The sequence below is a fragment of the Patella vulgata genome, chromosome 1 (assembly GCF_932274485.2).
Source record: "Patella vulgata chromosome 1, xgPatVulg1.2, whole genome shotgun sequence".
NCBI lineage: Eukaryota > Metazoa > Mollusca > Gastropoda > Patellidae > Patella > Patella vulgata.
The window spans coordinates 90421085-90442155 of record NC_065879.2 but is presented as its reverse complement, the minus strand read 5'-3'; the positions used below and the strand labels follow the sequence as shown (position 1 = coordinate 90442155).

Below are 21071 nucleotides of genomic sequence, written 5' to 3'. Positions count from 1 at the left end.
TACGCTATTCATTGCCAGATCCACTGTGCTGCACCACTGACGGACGTTGTGTTTTGATATCTATTTGTATACTACTTTTATAAAAATATCAAATTACCTATTGGCACTGTTATTGTCACATCCTAGATTCACCATTTGTTCCTAACCAACAATTCATATCAATCTTCAGCTAATATATTTTGTACAACTATATTCCAGGGGAAGAAATGTTTCTGTTAACTTATAAAGGTAAACTATATCGGCATAACACGACGAACAATGAGACAAAGCAACTTGCTCAAAAAGGTACGCTTCAATAATGGTTATTGTTCAGTGGCTTGTTCGTTTAATTTGAAAAACAGATAGTGGTCATTGTAAGATTTGTTTTTTTTTCAAATCACACTAAAGAAGCAATTAAAGGATTTAATTTGCTCGAAACTTTTCAGATTGTGTCCGCCCATCTTTAGGAATGTTCATGTATGGACATAATTATGTAGCTGGTTATGTTCAAAATACTTCTTGAACACTGAAATATTCCGATGATCAGCTTACAGAATTGTATTAGTAGTATTATTGTTTGTAAATTGCGGTTATTATAATTTGGTAACGTCTGGACAATTATTGATAATCTAAAAGCAAAGGTCCTGTCTCTTTATATAATTTGAACATTTTAAATACGTTCCCATAGCCAACGTTTTCACGAATCTCACTCGATTCCATTAAACAAATACAATCATATGAAAACTGTGGTTTATGTTAGAGCTCAATCAGACTAAACGCATCCAGTTTCCTTAAATTTACGCCTTCTATATTGACAGTTCCATACAAGGCTATAGCTTGTGATTATGAAAGAAAATGGTTGTACTGCGCATATTTCAATGACCACACAATGATTCGCATGGATCAAGACGGTGGTGATATGACAACAATAACGGAGAAGGATTCAGGTAGTAACAATTAGTTCATTTTATGAATAATGTATATTGCTGAATACATTAAAAATTTGATTGCGTAGTTATCAGTACCTCCATAAGCTTGGGATTGTTTACAAATCCATTATATCAGTATTGTATATACTCATGTATGGCTCGAAATAAAATACTGATTAAACCAAGCAGTATGAATCCACAAGTATCTCCAAATCGTTTCTTTATATTAGTATAACCGTAAAGCTGCACTATTTTGTTTCACGGTATAGATAAAGCCAAGAGTGGAAGTCCCACTATCGTCAGTCGTCACAGTTCTCTCAAAACTGTACGTCTATAAATACAGCCAAGATTTCCCTTTCACACAGTAAGAAAACAAATGATGCAAAACATTGTAAACAAGCAGACTCCTTTTTAACCTTTCCAAGCAATAACGTGAAAGATTATCATATTAGATTTAGACAATTCCTTTGTTTATCTTGAAGTCGGGGTATAACAGGAACACTTATAGCTTTGTTTATGCGCACGGTTTCCTCGTATGAAGGAAACCATTGTGCAAATCGTTTAGTGTGTCGATATGTAATATTAAATATACATTATGCAAGGGATAAATCTACCTATTGTAGGTCATTCTTTGGACCTTAAATGTTATATAAATTATTAATAAAACATTTATTAATGTGCCAAGACCATAATTAACTCCCTAGACTATCTGACGAGTCAGATTTTCTACAGATTTGAATCCTGCCCACGGTTCGATGATGATTAACCGTAAAAATGGATAAGCGAGACTTTGTTTATTATCGTAACAACGGTAACAACAACAATAGAGGCTACTAGGTTATGGGAATGAGGATTTCTCGGCTCAGAGGGGAGTAATGTGACATAATTTTCAGCATATTCTCTTCACATTATCGATTTTTAATTATTACAGCGCGAACCGTCAGCTCTTTATCTAAACTACCATGACGCCCCTCTAATTAGACTGCAATATAAAAGTTTATTATCATAAATTTCTTAGGTATGAAGTTATTTTAATTAGTGATATCTAATACAGATTATATCTAATTGGAGGTAATTAAAATATATATGACCTATTAGGCAGGGGAGAGACCGATAGTGGCAGGCTGGCAGGGTAGCTACTTACATTTACTCAGAGAGCGGGTAAACTACTTAAATTGCCAAAAGAAAGAGGAATATTTTGTGTGTGTGGGTGGGCGGGGATTGTTAAAATTACTTAAATTGGTATTATAGTTGGTTATTGTTGGGTGAGATGGGGAGTGTTAATGAGAAAAGGACGTCTTAAATTTTGATTATTCCACGTTTGTAGCAGACGTCAGTGACGTTATTTTGAAAATTAAAATGGCTCTGTTTTTTTTTTATATCAGATGACCTTGATATCGTTTGTATTAGCGTTGACCAAGAAACAGGGGACGTATACTACGCATCAACTAAAAGACTCGTGTTTCTTTCTTACAAACAGAATTATACAAAAACGTTTATTTCTACACGTCTAAATGGGCCAGATATCGTTTATGTTCGAGTCCATGGCAAAGGCGACAATAAAAGGTAATATTTGGCGATACTTGTAAAATATTACAGTATTTGGTTTAATTACTACACAGCATCTTAAGGTCGAGAAACCAAATGTTCGCAATATCAACCACTGTATAAGCTTAAGATGAAACGAATAGAAAAATATTAAACCTCATACCATTTTATTTATTAGCATTTGAAGGAGACACGGTGGCTCAGTGAGTAAGGCGTTGGCTCGCAAACCTGGAGGTCCCGTGTTCGATGCCGGCATTGGCCGAGATTTTCCGGCGTAGTTTCTTCTTGTTAAGTGATGCAGAACGGAGGGCCTGTTAAGGGACAACTATAGTCATTCGGCGTTCGGATCGAAATGAAATGAAATGAAATGGAGTTTAACACCGGATCTCCAGGCTAGCGAGCCAGCGACTTACCCTCTTAGCCATCGTGGCCCCCTTTCGGATCGAACGAAACACAGAGGCCTATCCACTGGCAGTTGAAATTCATTTAGTATTTGAACGAATCAGTGTATGTCACAAACATTATATCGACCATCTGAAACTATTATCAATATGTATTGAGTATTGAGTAGTTTACCAAGCATTTACAGCACGACATTAAAGGTCACCGGAAAAGGCTTCATAATATCCTTACTGACTGCCTAAATATATTCTTTAGTGCCGTGGGATTGCGTCAGGCAAAAAAAATTTTTTAATACATAACATGCGTCGCGAGCATTCACAAATGTTTACCTGTGTAGAAATAAAATACGCAGTTATCTGCCCTTTGGTAATTCAAACAATCTGATTGGTCAATAGGTTATTGCGTCATATTAGTCCTCTTTAATGTCAACAAATGATCAAACAGACGTCAATATCGGTCTTATAATTTCTTTACGATGGCAGACATTGAGGAACTAGAATTTTTTGTCCAGCCTTACCAGTTCGAACATCCCGCGAGACGTGATCAATTTAACAACAATGATTCAAGCGAGAACGATTCGTCCAGCAGTAGCGATGCCTCTGAAGCGGAAGGTCAACTGCACGATGTAACGTATTGGTTAGTACTAGTACCATTCTACTTTTTTATTATCACTATTATATTAGGCTCTTAGATTCTATATTAATAATTTATCATATTCATTTGAAATACATACACCCAAATAAACATGCTTCGTCGATGTATCGTCCAGACGATAGTCGAACGATTGGCAAACAATTTGAAGGCCTAGGCTATATATATATAGGAGAGCTACCGCCAATACAGTAGGGCCTATCGGTCGTTTTTTTTTTTTTTAAAGATGTTATGCCCAAGGCCAAGGGCCTATTTAATGTAGGATCTGTATGATCCAAATTAGTACCGTTGTCAGAATATAATTTAGCTTTACAAAATGATCTATTGATTACATGTAAATTGTAATCAAGGAACAATTTTAATAGTGCTGATCACGTAGATAACAACATCTAATGATCTATATAATATAGAAAAGCCCAGGGCCTACTACAGTACTAATTACTAAAAATATTTTTTTTTTTTAAACTTTTGTCCAGGTGTAGTTGTGGACATTGCCTACAAATGCAAGTTGCACGTGACAGGAAGTGTTGTAAAGATTGTCTGCAGTGTGTCGAGAAAATGGGGCAACGTAGTTGCATCTGTCAACATGAAGGTTTTCTTGCAAACTGTTTAAATCCCCATGTACTAGAGGTCTCTTTTTATGAGTACATTGAACAGCAAGGGCCAGTTGGTGATGATGAACCTATACATGAGTATGTTTTGGTTGGGTTTTTTTTTTTTTTTTTTTTTTTTTTTAACATATTCATATTCAGTCATTTCAGGTTTTGGCCATTTGGGGTCAATTTCTCCATTTAGACTCTAAATGAGTCAATTTAACTATTGCTATATCTTATTATGCCAGTTTGTCTGCGATATCACCTCGGTGGAAGCGGACGTAAAATACAACTAACCCATCATCATTATGCCAGTAGGATTGCAATACACAAATATTCAGTAAATACACTGCCACACACATGGGAGTACTTTATTACTAGCATAAAAATATCTTTCTTAAACATTTCAATAATTTAACAACATACACAATTGATTATTGAACTGCTCACATACAATGCTTTTAGTTAATGGTACCCAATTTATTTATTTCAGGGTCTATAGATATATAGCCTACAGAAGGTTTACAAGATGGATATGGCATATCCTTGGTAAAAAGAACAGAAAGGTCATTCCATCCTGTGTTGTAAATAAAATTCGTGAAACTTTTCCTTCCAGTTCTGAAACTTACACAGGATTTAAGTATCCTGATGACTATTAAAAATAAGAAAAAAAACTTTCAAAGTATTTTGTTTGATTTTTTATTAAATGGAAGAGTAATGAGTAATGAAAATGTAATTAATTTCATTCCAAAAATCATGTAATGGTTAATTACTTTTCAATTACATTTTATAGCACATATAAATATTTCCAATATAAAAAGCCTCAAATTTAATAGCACTAAAGAAGTAAATTAAGTGTATCGGACACAAATCCAATTCATTATAATTTATAAAATAAAGATTTAAATCAGTTTTAACAAATTATAATAAAACTAAGAAGGCATTATTAGTATTACTTTTTATTTACGACCCTTTTTTTTTAGACATGTCACCTAATAAGTGGATTTCTGAAAAGATGTATATTGTAATCAACGATTAGTGCTAATTTGCAGGCAATCAATCAATCAGTTAGATGAAAAGACAATTTAGTACTACTTGATAATTTATGTGAAATTGTATTAGACGAACATAAGTGCACCAGAGGACATGAGCTATCGTTGATAAATACATAATGTTTTATTTGTATTCTCCATTGCCAGTATATTAGCTATGGTATGAGTTTAATGGTATTAAATTGTTTAGGAAATATTGTGAGAATAACAGGAAAAGGGGTCCAAAGCCAAGGATAGATTCTGTGTCTAAATACACGTGATCGGAATGTTACCATTTCATTTTTGGCATGAGTGACCAATCACATCTTAATTACATCATAATTAGCCAATATAACAATTGATGGCTGTGAATCTGAATAAGAAGCAATTCCTTCTTTAAAAAATGTCACCAAAATATTCAAATCTATGTGTAATAAAAATGGGAACACCTATATTTCATATTTAATTGTGGTATTCAAATTTATGTCAGTGATATTTCTATAAAATTACGTGTTTTCGTAATATGACAGAATGAAAACTTGCCGATCCGTATCGACTTGTAAAAAGACATAGCTTCCTGCAGCGTATGGCGTACGTGACTCACTGCACATAGCTTTATCGTAAGAGAGAGAGAGAAAAATGGGGTTTAACGTCCACTCGACACAAAATAGGTCATTTCGGGACTAACATATGGTTTAATTTTATTTAAATAATTCGCTTGCGCGTAGGGGTCTTTAGCAGTGGGACGAACCCGGCAGATTAAGTAGTTAATCAAGGTAGGTGTAAGACGGTATAACACGTTAAATACGTTGATCACTTAATTACCTAATCAATCCAGCCTATTATCAACGATAATCGGGTTGAGTTGTAGCTGTACACTCAGTAGACTACATGTATATTAATTTTGGAATTTTGAATATTATTCACCATGTCTTGATGTCCGATTGGGCATATTCAAGGTCGGACAAGTTTGGGCGTTTGGAAATAGCGTCGGACAAGTCCGGAATATACAGGCGAAATCCCATCACTGGTCTGGTTGGATGGGGTTTGAGAGAATGAATTATTATAATGCATGTATCCTTTGTATCAGAGCTTAATATAAAACTTTAATCAAGAAACTTGTATTTGTTTTTCCCGTAAGTGATACTAATTAAAATGCAGTATAATCAATCACAACTTGAACCAGTTAAAGAATTACAAATGCGACCAGAGACAATACTATACAATCAAGGGCTGTTCTAAAATATGTAGTAAAGATACATTATGGGAGATATTTATAGAGAGTTGGCCATTCTTGCTATAACAGTTCAAAAGTAGATGATGAAAGAAGAATATATTGAACAAGCCAACAGTGAGGCTGATGTCCCCCGCCGAAATAGGAAAATAATTAGAGGACACATATAAAAATCAAATTGCGTATCGCTCTGCTTACCCTGAGCAGAAAATGCTCATTATCAAACTTAGTCAAGGTATTACTGTAATATAACTATACACCAAGTTTCATCAATCTCACTTAATTAGAACTAAAGTTATCGTGTCCCAAAGCATCAACCAATCAAATTGCTTATCTCTGCTTACCCTAAGCGGAAAATGCTCATCTTCGAACTCCATCAAGGCATTGACCTAATCAACACATACACCAAGTTTGAACATTCTAGCTCAATTAGGACGAGAGTTATCGTGCCCCAAAGTATCAACCAATCAAATTGCTTATCTCTGCTTACCCTAAGCGGAAAATGCTCATCTTCGAACTCCATCAAGGCATTGACCTAATAAACACATACACCAAGTTTGAACATTCTAGCTCAATTAAAAGTTATCGTGTCCCAAAGCATCAACCAATCAAATTGCTTATCTCTGCTTACCCTAAGCGGAAAATGCTCATCTTCGAACTCCATCAAGGCATTGACCTAATCAACACATACACCAAGTTTGAACATTCTAGCCCAATTAGGAAGAGAGTTATCGTGTCCCAAAGCATCAACCAATCAAATTGCTTATCTCTGCTTACCCTAAGCGGAAAATGCTCATCTTTGAACTCCATCAAGGCATTGACCTATTAAACACATACACCAAGTTTGAACATTCTAGCTCAATTAGGAAGAGAGTTATTGTGTCCCAAAAAGTGTGACGGACAGACAGACGGACGGACGGACAGACAGACAGACAGACGGACGAACCCATTTTAATAGTCCCCTGCTTTCTTCGAAAGGCGGGGGACAAAAATTCAGTCAAATTACTTTATTCTGAACATAGTTATCATCGTTGTAATATTTGCCTAGAAATGGTAGCGAAATGTGTATTCACCTTCGCCGAACGTTTGATTGACAGGAGTTAACTCCACCTACATATCTCGATTATCAAGTAAAGTTTTCAATGGCATACGGAAACGCTTTACAGCGGCCTCGCTTAGTACACTCTATCATTTAGCCTCGATCTAACTGACGTATTTTCATCAGGTTACCCCTTAATCAATTAGTGAAATCCTATTTAAATCCGAGCTGTAGACGAGCCATCCGTGGGTCTACAGAGTTGATTTTGGTCTTGTTGGTTAAATAAAGATCTAATTTATAATTTCTATAACATCTGAAGCCTAAATTAAGACTTGCAATAATCAGATTTAGCTCTTGCATAATGCATGTTTAAGTAGTGTTAAATCTTGAATGATGCCGAGTAATGGCAACATTCAATTCAATCCTATTGGCAGACTTTAATGTGGTTGGTGGTGGAGCATCTCGACTGACCAATACCTGAGCAGCTTTGTAAGAGGGAAATGCTTCTCGAAGCTCCATTACTTCTCGCAGAAGATCCTTTACATAACCTAGAACAAAGATGATATGTTTAAGAATCTAATTGTTATATCCCAAAAGTATTTGCCATTTTGGCTTCGATTTGCTACCATTAAGTACTTTGTGAAATGAAATGAAATGGGGTTTAACATCCTACTGTTCTGCTCCTATACTGGGCTAATGAAGACGGGCATACGCCATACAGTGTGCTATGAGGGAAATTTTGCCCGGGCAGTGGCACTATCGCCTACTCTTATATCGAATTCCAACTGCCAAGGGATCTTTTACGTTCATTCCAATGTTTACACGGGACCTCGGTTTTTCGTCTCATCCGAAAGACTAGACAGCTGTCCTTGTCAGGCCCTCCGTCCTGCATCACTGACAAGGGGAAACCACGTCGGAAAATCTGGATGAACTTTCTCGGCCAATACAGGGATCGAACACCCGACCTCCAGGCTAGGGAGCCAGCACCTTACCCACCTAGCCACCGTGGCTCCAAGTACTTCGTAATAGTACTGTATTTCGTAATAGTACTGTATTGTGAATTGTGTCACAGCCTGTGTAGCGTTTTAGTTGGTGTAAATAATAAGAACAGACTGACCACAATTTAGACACTATTTAACCTGGTGTAAAAACAACAGAAAACAAACCACCATGATAATGATCTTATTACTTATAAATTGATCTTCCATCAATATTCACTCCAAATCCACACAACTGTAACCATTATTCAAACTAAATATTATCCAAATCGTAGTTTTCATCCAAGTTTAGAATAAGCTTTATTATTTTGAAGAAACCTGACTCCATACCGTAAGAACATGAATCCAATACAGGCTTCAAAGTGTGGTCTCCATGTTTGGCTTTTGGGTAAGCTATCTTCCATTTGGCAGTACCATCCCTTTTAGTAGCCTGTTGTCTAACACAGTTTTCATTGTTATGCATTGCAGCCAATAACAATCTGTAATTATAGCAATTAGCATCCAAATTGTAATACTAATGATATTGTATCAGAATCAGATAAATAAATATTATTTATGCAGACTTTTATATTGATATGTTGAAAACAGGGCATTGTTGTTTGTACTTTAACTTTCATATGACAAACCTTTCAGAAACCTTTCAGGCTAGACAACACTTACCTTGCATTCATGGCATCATAAAAAAAAGTGTTGGAATTTGGGTGCAAATTGGCAGACAACTTTGTGGTAAGATTCCAATTTGGATGTCTGCTCGGCTGGGGACAACTTTTGAATATCTTTCATAAAACTTTTTTTCAATAAACACTCTTTCAGTAACTTGTGTGCTTTTGATCCTGTTTGTAAAAAAGAAAATACCCCTGCTTTTATAATGTAAACACTATTATGTTAAAGGGACAATAACACTCTTGCTGGCTTGACAGCTCCAGAAAATAAAAAATAGCCTTATTCTAAGTACTAGAAGTGTTAGTGTCCTACCTGTTGTGTAAATTATCCATTAAATCCTATTTTACTTGTCCAGGGGGTTCAAAAATATTTTTAAATCGAAGTTTCATTTGAAAAGGTTTACGTTAGACGTTTCAAACCATTATGTTGAATTTTTCAAAATTTTTAAATAAGGTGTGTTAAGATGAAATTTGTATCATCAATTAACTGAAATATTCTAAAATAGTACAATTTGTTGACCAGAATAAAGATTGGGACATATTATTCAGTTACAACAAGAGTGGTATTGAGCCTTTAACAAAGCTTAGGCCTACTGACAAAAACAATTAATATTCTAAGTTGATCATAATACAAAGGATATAATGATTACCTGCTTGTCATAAATATAATCATTAATTTTAATGGGCAACATGAAAAATATAAAGTATCCCACCTTTCTTGATCCAATGACGGTCTAGGTGTTCATGTTGGCATCTTTGATATAGCTCACCATGTCCATCATGAAGATTGGCCACATGATTTGTTATTGACTTCCATTTTGCCTCTACCAAATCACCATCTCCATCACTGCTAGCAGCTGCCCAATACAAATGATTAGATATGGATTGTGCCCATTCTTCAATCTGTTCACAGCCTTTCTTCTTAGATAATAGTATCAGTTTCTTATAAACACCTGAAATTTTTTTTTATAAATGACTAAGACATAAAATAGTTTGGTGATTTTCATGCCTGAAAATAACAATTTATATATAGACTCAATGTCAGGCCATAATAAAGATTTTGAACTTTATGCAGAACATATTATAGATATTGATAACATTGAAAAAGACAAATTTGTACAAGACAAAATGACAGGAATCACGTAAAGAGATTGTGGAGCCTGATTTAAGGCTTTAATTTGTGTCTAACAATGTCTGTGACAAGGGCCTTATTTTTCAGGCTTGGTCATTTGGAGACTAAAATGCAGTTAATTTTACACTTGGCTGCTCTGCAATGTTACATTTTGGTTTTAAAGTCATTTATTATTATCTACATGTATACACACACTGTGTTTTACAAACGTGACTCATTATTTATTACCTTTAGCAACATGCCACACATCAAACCAATGATTTATATCTGGTTCCATAGTTCTCATGTGCTTTCTCACTGAACAATGTCTGTCTGTAGTTAGGTCTGTTGCTTGAACTCCCTTTCCTTTCAGAGCCTCTAGTCCCCGAATCAGACCCTCTTTCTCCATTGCGTATGAATTATTAACTTCTGTAACCTATTTGTTTTATTATATATAAATATAAACATTGAAAGAAAATGAAATGAAAAGAGAATTTACCGTCCTTTTTACCACTGATAGTTTTTAGTTACTGAAGGTGGTGCTAATAGAATTTTAAAAAATCAGTTTTATAAATAGAGCAGACAACTTTGCTGATTGTAGGTGTCCAAAAGGGTCTGACAACCCTCTGTGTTTTATATAATATTAGTGTAATTGTTCAGTAATTCGCTTGTGCGTAGGGGTCTTAAGCAGTGTAAAGAAACCAGATCGACACGAAGAAAGCCCATGAGGTTCGGCAGCTTACACTATTCCATGTCACGTACAAGCTTGGGATCAAATCCATGTCACTTGACTCAATGGCAGATATTATGATCTAAAGCATGCATGTTAGACCACTAAGCTATCTGTTAATTAATTGTTGGTTTCCTTTACCTGTATCAGTTGCACATCTAAGACAATTCCACTCTCCAAATCCATAAGAGAATAACTACCATATTTAGCTGTGTGGCCTGGTGAACAACACCTAGCATCCCCTCCAAGTTTTACATTTCTCCCTTTAACTTCTCTTACTGCTGCCATTTGCCAAAGTGACCAAACATTCTTAACAGCTGGTACCAGGTAACAAGACTGAATATGTCTGTATGTTCTGTCTGTAAATGAAGACACATTTATTCTGTTCAACACATTAAGAATGTTTGTGACACTAGCACCTGAAAACAGGATACTTGCAGAAAGTAACAAGTTTCCTAATGGTAACTGATTGTTTGATGGCTGACTACTCCACAGAAATGTGTGCCCTGCTTCACATGTTGCCTCCATAACAACCATACTACCCACATTTTGCTTAAGCACAACTACACACTTATTGTGACATTCTCTGCACACCTCTAGAAGCTCTTTTATATTTGATTCAAAAACAATATATTTCCTTTCTTCAACCTTATCTGTGTTTAAAATATCAGTAATATTTCTGAAATAAAAACAAAATAGCAAGTTTTTAAAATGAAATCTTATAAACTCTGGCTTGTAGAGCGATTACAGGGTTTTGACGACGATATTTTGACAGTTTCTTTACTACAATACATTCTTAAATTTTGAGGAAAACGCTTCAAAATTTGGATATATGTACTTATGTACTATATATTTTTTAAAATGAAATTGGGTTAATTTCTGCTCAAACTGGGCTTATGAAGACAGTTAATAAAGCATTCAGTATATCTCTTGAATTAATGACATGTTTTTCATCACTAAATGATTATACATTATGAGCTAAATGAAAAGAATATGTATTGAAAATGCATTACAATACATGGGCACCAAATGCTGGGAAAATTTGGGCACACAATTGTACTTTGTAAAAGTTTTATAAAAAAATATTGTGTTCTTGAATGTGTCCAATTTAACAGCGAATTTATTATTATTATGTAACATACTAAGATCCTAACTAAATTTTTGGGCACCAACCACCACCGCCCCCCCCAGTCAAAAATTTCCCCGTACGCCTATGGATTGAGCATATCATTGCAGTCTGAGTTTGAGATGGAAGTTTCTGTAATATTTTATAATTAACATACATTTCATTAAAAACACTATCACTATCATCACTTTCATCATCAGTCGTATATGGAAACCAATCCTCATCCTGCTTATCATTCAATTCATCATCTGTAGTGTATTCATCCTCACTGGCAGTAGAAGAAGAAACTTGAGAAACAATTTCTTGTACCACAACAGGATTCTGTGGTAACTCGTCTGTTTGGGTTGCAGCATCAGCATACTTAATAAATGAGGAGGATGTCTGACAACCTTGACTGACCACACCTCTTAATGTTTGGGTGGATTTCACATAGGTCTGGAATAATAAATAAATTCAAAATTAAGACTAACAAATTAAAGCATTACATTGTTGAGAAAATTAAATCTGCCCAATTTTCCCCACACAATTTTCTTAATTCAATGCTATAGTATAGTGTCTTGATAAAAATTTCTGTTGACCTATATACCCACAGATAATCAAGTTATGGTGTGTTCCTACACACATGTATGCTGATCATGGATGCTGATCATGGATGCTGATCACGCCTGTTTCAGTTTATCTCAATACAGACTTCCAAAATTTATTACATCCATTTTCTTATTGAAAATTATGGGCAAAAATGTAATAATAATAAAATTTCATAATTTATACCTTTGCAGATCTCTGAAGTACCACATCTGGTGATATTGAAATTGAGCTTGATTGTGGTACCGGTACTTGGTGGTCAATAATATCAGAATTATTATTACTAGTACTAGTTTCTAATAGTGGAATCAGATCATAACTTGCTCCTGTGTCTTGATTGGCTTTCCTTACTTTCCTCCCATCCTCAAAGTCAAAGTTAGAAAATATGTCTTGGAGAACCTGCCAAAAAAAGAAATTAAGCAATATTACAATCTAATAAAAATATTTGTTGAAATTATTCAGAGATTTACACTGCTATAATGTGATATTTTTTTTTCTAATTCTAGTCTTACCTTAAATTTCATAGTAGGCCCTACTAGTAGCCTACCCGAACGAGCAAATATTTAATTTTTAAGCTTCCATCAAGATTACAAAAATATAAAACCGCACTAGGCGACACTGTTGGGTTGGTTTCATATTGGCATTATTTAATTAATATTATATATTACTTTGGAGATCGACTTCACTTTATTGTGGGTAGGCCTAAATACAAATAAAACAATTTTCGAATTTACCTTATTTGACTAGTCACACCCAAGGAGTTCAAAATAGCTTGTTTACGGTATGCATAATTTAAAATCCGAGGCGAGATTCGATTTCGAAAATCTCAATCGATCAATCGACGAGATGGGCCTGGACTCCTGCCATGGGTACTCATTCATAGGCCAATATTTATGATTGCTTGTCAGTGCTATAATTTCACTTTTAATAATAAAAAAACGAACAATAGTTTATACAGTACTAGGCCTATAGGACTAATGAAATGAGTAATTGTTATCATTCTATAAATAGAAATTAAGTCACGCCCACTCTATTTATAGCGAGATGATATTATATAAATATAGGCCTCGTGCGTAAAAAATGTCAACCTACCCTTTGTCTTTCTCTCTTTCTAAAACCACCTCTCGGTGTATCAGGTCCAAGTAACGGCTCTACTCCCAGTGATAATGTCGGGAAACTATCTTTTTTTAGGCGTAAGCCTTTTGCAGTGAAATTAATAGCCTGGAGTAACAACGGGTCTTTCGTGAAACTGTCAGAACTGAAGTGCTTTGAGCAGACGTGAGAATGCTTAGATGGCTCCCAAAGCTTTTTAGAATTAGGCGTATGTGACTGTGAGCGTCTTATCTTAACTATCCATGTGTGGTAGAGATCTTTTTCCTTATCTTTGTCAGGAAATTTGAAAAAACTTTCTCCACACCCAGTTTTACTGTTGCAATTCACAACAACACAGTGAACCATCTCCAATGTAAACAACGGGATACCGGAACCGGTCAAATGAGCAGAAGGACTAAAATGACGTCACGGCTTTTTTATTGGCGGAAAACTACGACGACTCACGGAGAACGGCGGAAATCGCTAACGTTGAAATTTACCTGTGGCAGGTAATGTTGACATTCGGGATCGTGTTATACTTATGGAAATGATATTTTGACATAATTACTTGCATTATTTAAACGATTTATGAAGCCTTTTCCGGTGACCTTTAAGCCTGTCTTTTGTGTGGCTTCAAATGTTATATAAACTATTATTTTGAGATGTATTCACATGGCAAGCCTGTAATCAACTTTCTAAACCATAATATTCACGACAAGCCTGTAATCAACTTTTTAAACCATAATTTACATGGAGTAGAACATCCACGAGATGTAAACAACCATAAAAGGAATAATTGATACTGTCCTTGTATTCACCACCTTGAATAGCACAAAAACGCGTTTGCGGCCGTTAAATTTTTCAAGTTATCTTGGGGTGTCTCTCGAAGAAGACTTGCCCGGTTGACCCGCACCCCAACCCTCCCCTAACACCCATCCATTCGGTACGCCTGTGACCATAACGTAGCTCAAAATAGAGTAATTTAAATTAAATTTTTAAAGTATTCAATTTACATAATTTATTTTTGAACTGTCACAGCAAGAACGACAGGCTCTTTATTTCAATCCATATAACCTATTTTAATTCTACAATGGGTGTTTTTTACGTTTTCATGGCTCTAAATGGTTTCTAAATAGCAGGCGGTGAGATAATCGCTTAAGTTCTTCCACAGACCCTTTTGAGAGCGTGCTTTGCCAGCACCATATGGACTGAATCAAACTAATAAAACAAGTAGTAATCTACTCACCTACGTCATAGTTGACTGTGAAGTCATCACCAAAGGCACAAAGTCCATAAATAACCTGCCTATCCCAAGGCCGGAAGTAGGTCTTCAATATGGGTACATAAGAAAAAAACCCTGTTGAATGGTGTAAACGGGAGAAATTGCCGTCTAAGAAAACCCATAACCTGTTGACCAACCTAGAGTACCCCACAATTTTTGTAAGTGGTCTAGCGTGACCTATAACCTGCTACAGTGCCTCAAAAGTCTTCTGTGCATGGGACCAAACGTGACCCATCTAGAGTGTCGACTATTTCCATGCGAGGCCTAGAGTAGGCTATAATATTTATACGTGGCATAGCATGACTCATGACCCACCTAACAATTTTTATGTATTTTTCGGTATTTAGGTTTTTCTGATTAATTAGTTAATTTTCTGTTAATTAGTAGCAAAAAAGGTGTTTTTCTAATGTTTTCGGTATATAGTACCGCCCTCTAAAATTAGGTAGATGGTTTGTCGTGTGTGTATTGTGGTCTTCCCGCACCTACTAATAGAATGTATTTTAATTCCATTATTACAGAGTATACTGGTCTACAATATATAGTCTTTATACTTCACAGAAATACAACTTCCAACTTACTAATTTGCAATTAATCTGTCCGTTGTTTAGTATTTTAGGTAAGTTTATATTAATTCGAGCGCTGGAGTAATAATAATAATAAGATTAAAATATAGCACGAGGATATGAAATAAAAGTTACTTAAAAGGTTCGTCATTCTTTTCGTGATTCATACAAGAGCGTCCTTATCGAAACGTCATCAGAAATCAATCTTTCAAGTAACTTGTAGTCTATATAATCATGTATTGTGTTAATTTAACTAGGACTTAAAATATCTGCATCACCTATCATGGCCTTTCGATAATAAGATCTGTCATTGAGTTTACTGGCGTGTTTTCGATTTCCCGCTTGTGCGTGACAAGGATTTGGGTCCCCTTTACAACATCGTGGGTTTTTCTCAGGGCCCTCTGGTTTCCTCTCATTGCTAAAGATATAGTAATATGAATGGCGAGATTTGTGCAAAAGAACACATATGTATTATAATAGTGTGACCTTGATATTATTCTCCATTGTCAAAATATTAGATATGGTATGAGTTTATTTAAAACACAAATTAAATTGTTTATGAAATATTGTGTGAATAACAGGAAAGGGGGTCGAAGTCCAAGGACAAAGTCTATGTCTAAAAGCACGTGATCAGAATGTTACTATTCCAATTTTGGCATGCGTTACCAATCACATGATTAGCCAATAGAATAATTAATAGCTGTGAATTTGAGAGTATATAATTTATCGAATGTGCGCTTTGGGATAGACACCATGAAGATTTGAGAGAGGAAACACAATGTAGAAATTCGTTACGAGAGACCGTCGTCATTAATGTTTAATATTAGGATGACATTTAAAGATACGTCCTAACCAGTTAAAGAATTACAAATGCAAGCATAGACGACCAAGGGCTGTTTTAAAATTTGTTGAAAGAAAGGAAATGAAATGAAATGAAATGGGGTTTAACGTCCTACTGTTCTGCTCCTAACCTGGGCTAATGAAGACGGGCATACGCCATACAGTGTGCTATGAGGGAAATTTTGCCCGGGCAGCGGCACTATCGCCTACTCTTATATCGAATTCCAACTGCCAAGGGATCTTTTACGTGCATTCCAATGTATACACGGGACCTCGGTTTTTCGTCTCATCCGAAGGACTAGACAGCTGTCCTTGTCAGGCCCTCCGTCCTGCATCACTGACAATGGGGAACCACGCCGGAAAATCTAGATGAACTATCTCGGCCAATGCAGGGATCGAACACCCGACCTCCTGGCTAGCGAACCAGCGCCTTACCCACTTAGCCACGTGGTCCCTGAAAGAAAGAAGTGCATGACAGACGACCCATGGTACTACAAAGAACCCTACGCGATCGCGAATTATTGAAATACATTTCAACCATATGTTAGTCTCGAAATGAACTGGTTTCTGACAGACGACCCATGGTGCTACAAAAAAAACCACGCGCTCGCGAATTGTTGAAATACAAGTGAACCATATGTTTGTCCCGAAATGCACTGGTTTCTGTCGAGTGGAAGTTAATCCCTACTTGTTTCATACCAATTTCATATCCAAATCGTTTATGTTGAAATCGAATTAAGATATGGCGTTTAGCAGCTTGGTTAAAGAAGACGGGCATACACTATGCATTGTGCTTCAACGAATGTTTTGCCCTGACACCAGCATACTATGTATGCATTTTTCGAATTACAGTCACTAGTTCTATGGAAACCATGCTGGAAATTCCTGAGAAACTTTCTTGATCAATGCAACAACATGTTCAGCATCATTAAAGAAAATATTTGACATTGTCATGGTTAGAAAAAGATCATAGTATTGCGTATGTCCGTCTTTATTAGCCCAATTCGTAAAGAATTATGAGACACTTAAATCACTTATTGGGGTAACCCAGAAAGATGCGCTATATATAACTGCCTACTCATAGTTTAGTATATATATCCAGAAATGAGAGAGGTAAATTGGGATTAAGGTCGACCATTGAACTACCCTATCCAGATATGAACGCGGTCTGTACATTATATTGTCGGCCGTTATGAAAATAAGGCGGACCGTTTTTTCTCATTCGAAAATCGTCGCTATTCGATTCATTCCCACGTTTGTGACCCATTCTGATAATATAATTTGAAATAACAGTATCTGATTAGGGATGCTTGTATATTATACATGTCGTATGATGCCACAGTAAACGAAATTCGGCGATCAAAATATTAGATTCTCTTCGAAAAGAATTGTACGCCATTTTTTCCCAAACAAAATGTGACCTACACAGTGTATTTGTTTTTATTCGATTTTAACTCCACAGATAATGGTATCGTCTGTAGTAACGGCTTTGGGAAAGGTTTCTATTTAGCAAACCTGAATGGCGTGATGACCGAATCGCTACCGAATGTGAGTATCCAATCTTCGAAACTGACAGAAATTGATTGTTATCCAAGCGAAGTTACAACCCTCGATGGAAAATTGTATTTAGTCTGTCACGAGCCGAATAGGTTAGTAATTTATAAATTTTAAGGGTTATATTTATCAAGAATTTAGGTCCAATAGACAACAACACAAAACGTATCCATCTTGTATACAAAGGCCTTTACGGCACACATTTTTACGGCAAACTGGAAAAGTCTATTTATGGTCACACTCCTCAGCAGTGTTTCGTTTGGTTAGATTTAAACCCACTCAAACACTACAATATTCAGTGCAAATTTTTGTCCCAAATTATAACTGGTTAACAGTCCGATCAACAACCAGTAGATAACGACGTAACAAAACCAATCGGCATTAACCAGAGCTCTAAATAGGTTACGGTAAAGTGTCTGGTGACAAACGCTGATACATTACATCAGAACGTGTGAAATGTATTAGGCTCTAACTAGTACATAATAGAATATTGCAGAGAAACTAATTGCGGGATAAACGAGGCTATCCAAATTAGATACAATGTAAATATTTGGTAATCGCCGCACACGTGGAATCTTTTTATTATCTCTTGGACCGCACAGCAGATCAAAGAGAAAAGTTGTCATGTTACGTACGTTCATGGATTTTCTTCAAAGAAATGGATAAATATTATCGAATATTTAAAGGTAGACAAGTAGTACACATGTATAGAATTTATATCCGTGATTTGAATCAAAAAATATTCGTTCCAATAGCGAGTTTCAGCGACGGCCAAATTTACCTTCCCGGTACATCCAAGGGTGAATTGTTCTTGAAATCAGCACTAACAAACACTAGGAATTTGTTTTGAAGAAATCAACCTAGTTAAGTCGTGAAAACTCCCTATATTTTACTCAAGTGAGATTTGATTGGGCGATAAGAATGGGTACGCTTCGTTAAAGACTCGAGTTTATGTCGTTCTTTTTTAATACTGGCCCATTATTTTACAGAAATTGACTACATGTTGATAGTATGAATTAATATTTGTTAGTGAAATGTTGGATCACTGGAATAGTGAGATATTGACATATTTTTTGTTGTACATTGTTTGTGGGTTTTCCAGGAATTAACTAAGAATTGTATTTATTTATGTATTATGTTAGTTTTTCACTATAATGAGGTTGCATGTTGTAGCATTTTTTAATATTGAGTGAGTGTTGGGTAAGTGTTATGGAAGACCAAACAGCTCTTTATTCAGTGTTCTTAATGCTTAGTTCTTAATGTGACACTATCATGTGTCGCGGCACCAAACAAAAATGTCGATGTGACACTTCGGGGACAGATGTTACTATCTAATCAGGAACCTTTACGTTGTGTATAAACTATTTCCAATGATAAATTGACACTGGAACACCGTGTTGTTAAAACTATGTTTATATATCAAATACAGGAAACTACAACATCTATGATAGTCTCTATCCCAGCCTCTAAGCCGATGAGGCTGTGTGTATGATGTTCCCCTGAACTCCGAATGATGTCTGAAGGGAAAGTTAACCCCGCTCTTCTTATATAGAAAGTGTAAATGCGTCAGCTATTAGGGAGGGACAATTACTATTTTTGGGTAAGTGTTTCATATCGGCGCCGTTTTACGTCAACATTATTGTATTTAATTGGAGTAACCCCCTTCCAGAAATGGATACTGGCATAACTGGCAGTGAGTTAGTCTAAGAAAGTAGTAGACTAATGCAAGGTACGAATTTCTATATTAAATAGAACACCTTTCATAGAACTAAAATAGCCCCTAGATTATTACATTTAATTCGACTAATCTGTGCACCAGATGCCTGGAAGATAGTAACCCTCTTCCAGAAATGGATGCTGGCATAACTGTCAGTGAGTTAGTCTAAGAAAGTAGTAGACTAATGCAAGGTACTTCACTGGCCCTTTTTTTTCCTCATGTACGTAACGAATTTCTATATTAAACAGAACACCTGTCATAGAACTAAAGTAGCACCTGTGGTATTACATTAAACATACATTATGCAAGAGCTAAATCTGATTATTGCGAGTCTTAATTTAGGCTTCAGATGTTATAGAAATTATAAATTAGATCTTTATTTAAACAACAATCCCAAAATCAACTATGTAGACCCACGGATGGCTCGGCTACAGCTCGGATTTAAATAGGATTTCACTAATTGATTAAATCAAATATGGGGCAACCTGATGAAAATACGTCAGTTAGATCGAGGCTAAATGATAGAGTGTACTTAGCGAGGCCGCTGTAGAGCGTTTCCGTATGCCATTGAAAACTTTACTTGATAATCGAGATATGTAGATGGAGTTAACGCCTGTCAATCAAACGATCGGCGAAGGCGAAGACACATTTCGCTACCATTTCTAGTCAAAATATTACAACGATGATAACTATGTTCAGAATAAAGTAATTTGACTGAAATTTTCAATATATTATTCTTTCATCATCTACTTTTGAACTGTTATAGCAAGAATGGCCAACTCTCTATAAAAATCTCCCATAATGTATCTTTAATTCATAGTCCTTAATTCTTATTTCTTGATTTGTTGTCGTATTCCGATATGTGTACACTAAAATTAACTTTTATTGGTTGAATCCAATTCTTTATTCAGAGTTCTTAATGCTTACTTCTTAATTCATAGTCCTTAATTCTTATTTCTTCCATTTTTGTCGCATTCCGACATGTGTACACTAGAATTAATATCCGTATCTTAAAATCAATATGTGTTTTACAAATCAGACATTTATCAAATCAGATGTGTACATTGTATTTTTTTTTAAATAATTATAGTTTAATATAAAGCTAAAGTTTATTTTAGAAAATAAAAAAAACAAAACTTTATATTAAATTTTAAAAAAGTACAACTTACAAATCTGATATGACAAATGTCTGATTTGTAAAACAAATATTGATTATAAGATACAGATTTTAATTTTAGTGTACAAATGAAGAAATAAGAACTAAGGACTATATGAGGGCGGTGTTATGCAAATGTGTCCTAACCCTAAAAATTTCCAAAAATCGTTTTAGTACATGTTTCGATGAAAGAATTCATGACGATTGATATGCAATATTGTTCTAACCGATATATATTAATAGAACAAA

At 35.4% G+C, this 21071-nt stretch overlaps 1 protein-coding gene and 1 long non-coding RNA gene across 2 annotated transcripts; one reads left to right on the top strand and one right to left on the bottom strand.

Moving 5' to 3' along the window:
• The first annotated feature begins 3258 nt into the window (after positions 1 to 3258).
• On the top strand, positions 3259 to 5381 carry LOC126810578 (uncharacterized). Its single transcript, XR_007675261.2, has 3 exons — positions 3259 to 3494; positions 3986 to 4201; positions 4596 to 5381. It is a non-coding gene; the product is annotated as an uncharacterized LOC126810578 (long non-coding RNA).
• Positions 5382 to 8770: 3389 nt separating this feature from the next.
• On the bottom strand, positions 8771 to 14307 carry LOC126810367 (uncharacterized). Its single transcript, XM_050535395.2, has 8 exons — positions 13711 to 14307; positions 12805 to 13017; positions 12191 to 12468; positions 11049 to 11586; positions 10427 to 10613; positions 9780 to 10019; positions 9065 to 9237; positions 8771 to 8883 (listed from the first exon to the last, which is right to left on the bottom strand). The coding sequence occupies exons 1-7, from the start codon at positions 14074 to 14076 to the stop codon at positions 9080 to 9082; spliced, it is 1980 nt and encodes a 659-aa protein (XP_050391352.2). The 5' UTR covers positions 14077 to 14307; the 3' UTR covers positions 8771 to 8883; positions 9065 to 9079.
• Positions 14308 to 21071: the final 6764 nt, after the last annotated feature.

What these genes read in the sequence shown, in the direction of transcription:
- LOC126810367 (XM_050535395.2), bottom strand. Translation starts at nt 14,076, where the DNA reads ATGGTTCACTGTGTTGTTGTGAATTGCAACAGTAAAACTGGGTGTGGA. An exon ending in GAAAGAGAGAAAGACAAAGG is followed by an intron (nt 13,018 to 13,710) that starts GTAGGTTGACAT and finishes TTTTTTTGGCAG; the next exon opens with GTTCTCCAAGACATATTTTC. An exon ending in TAGATGTGCAACTGATACAG is followed by an intron (nt 10,614 to 11,048) that starts GTAAAGGAAACC and finishes TAAAACAAATAG; the next exon opens with GTTACAGAAGTTAATAATTC.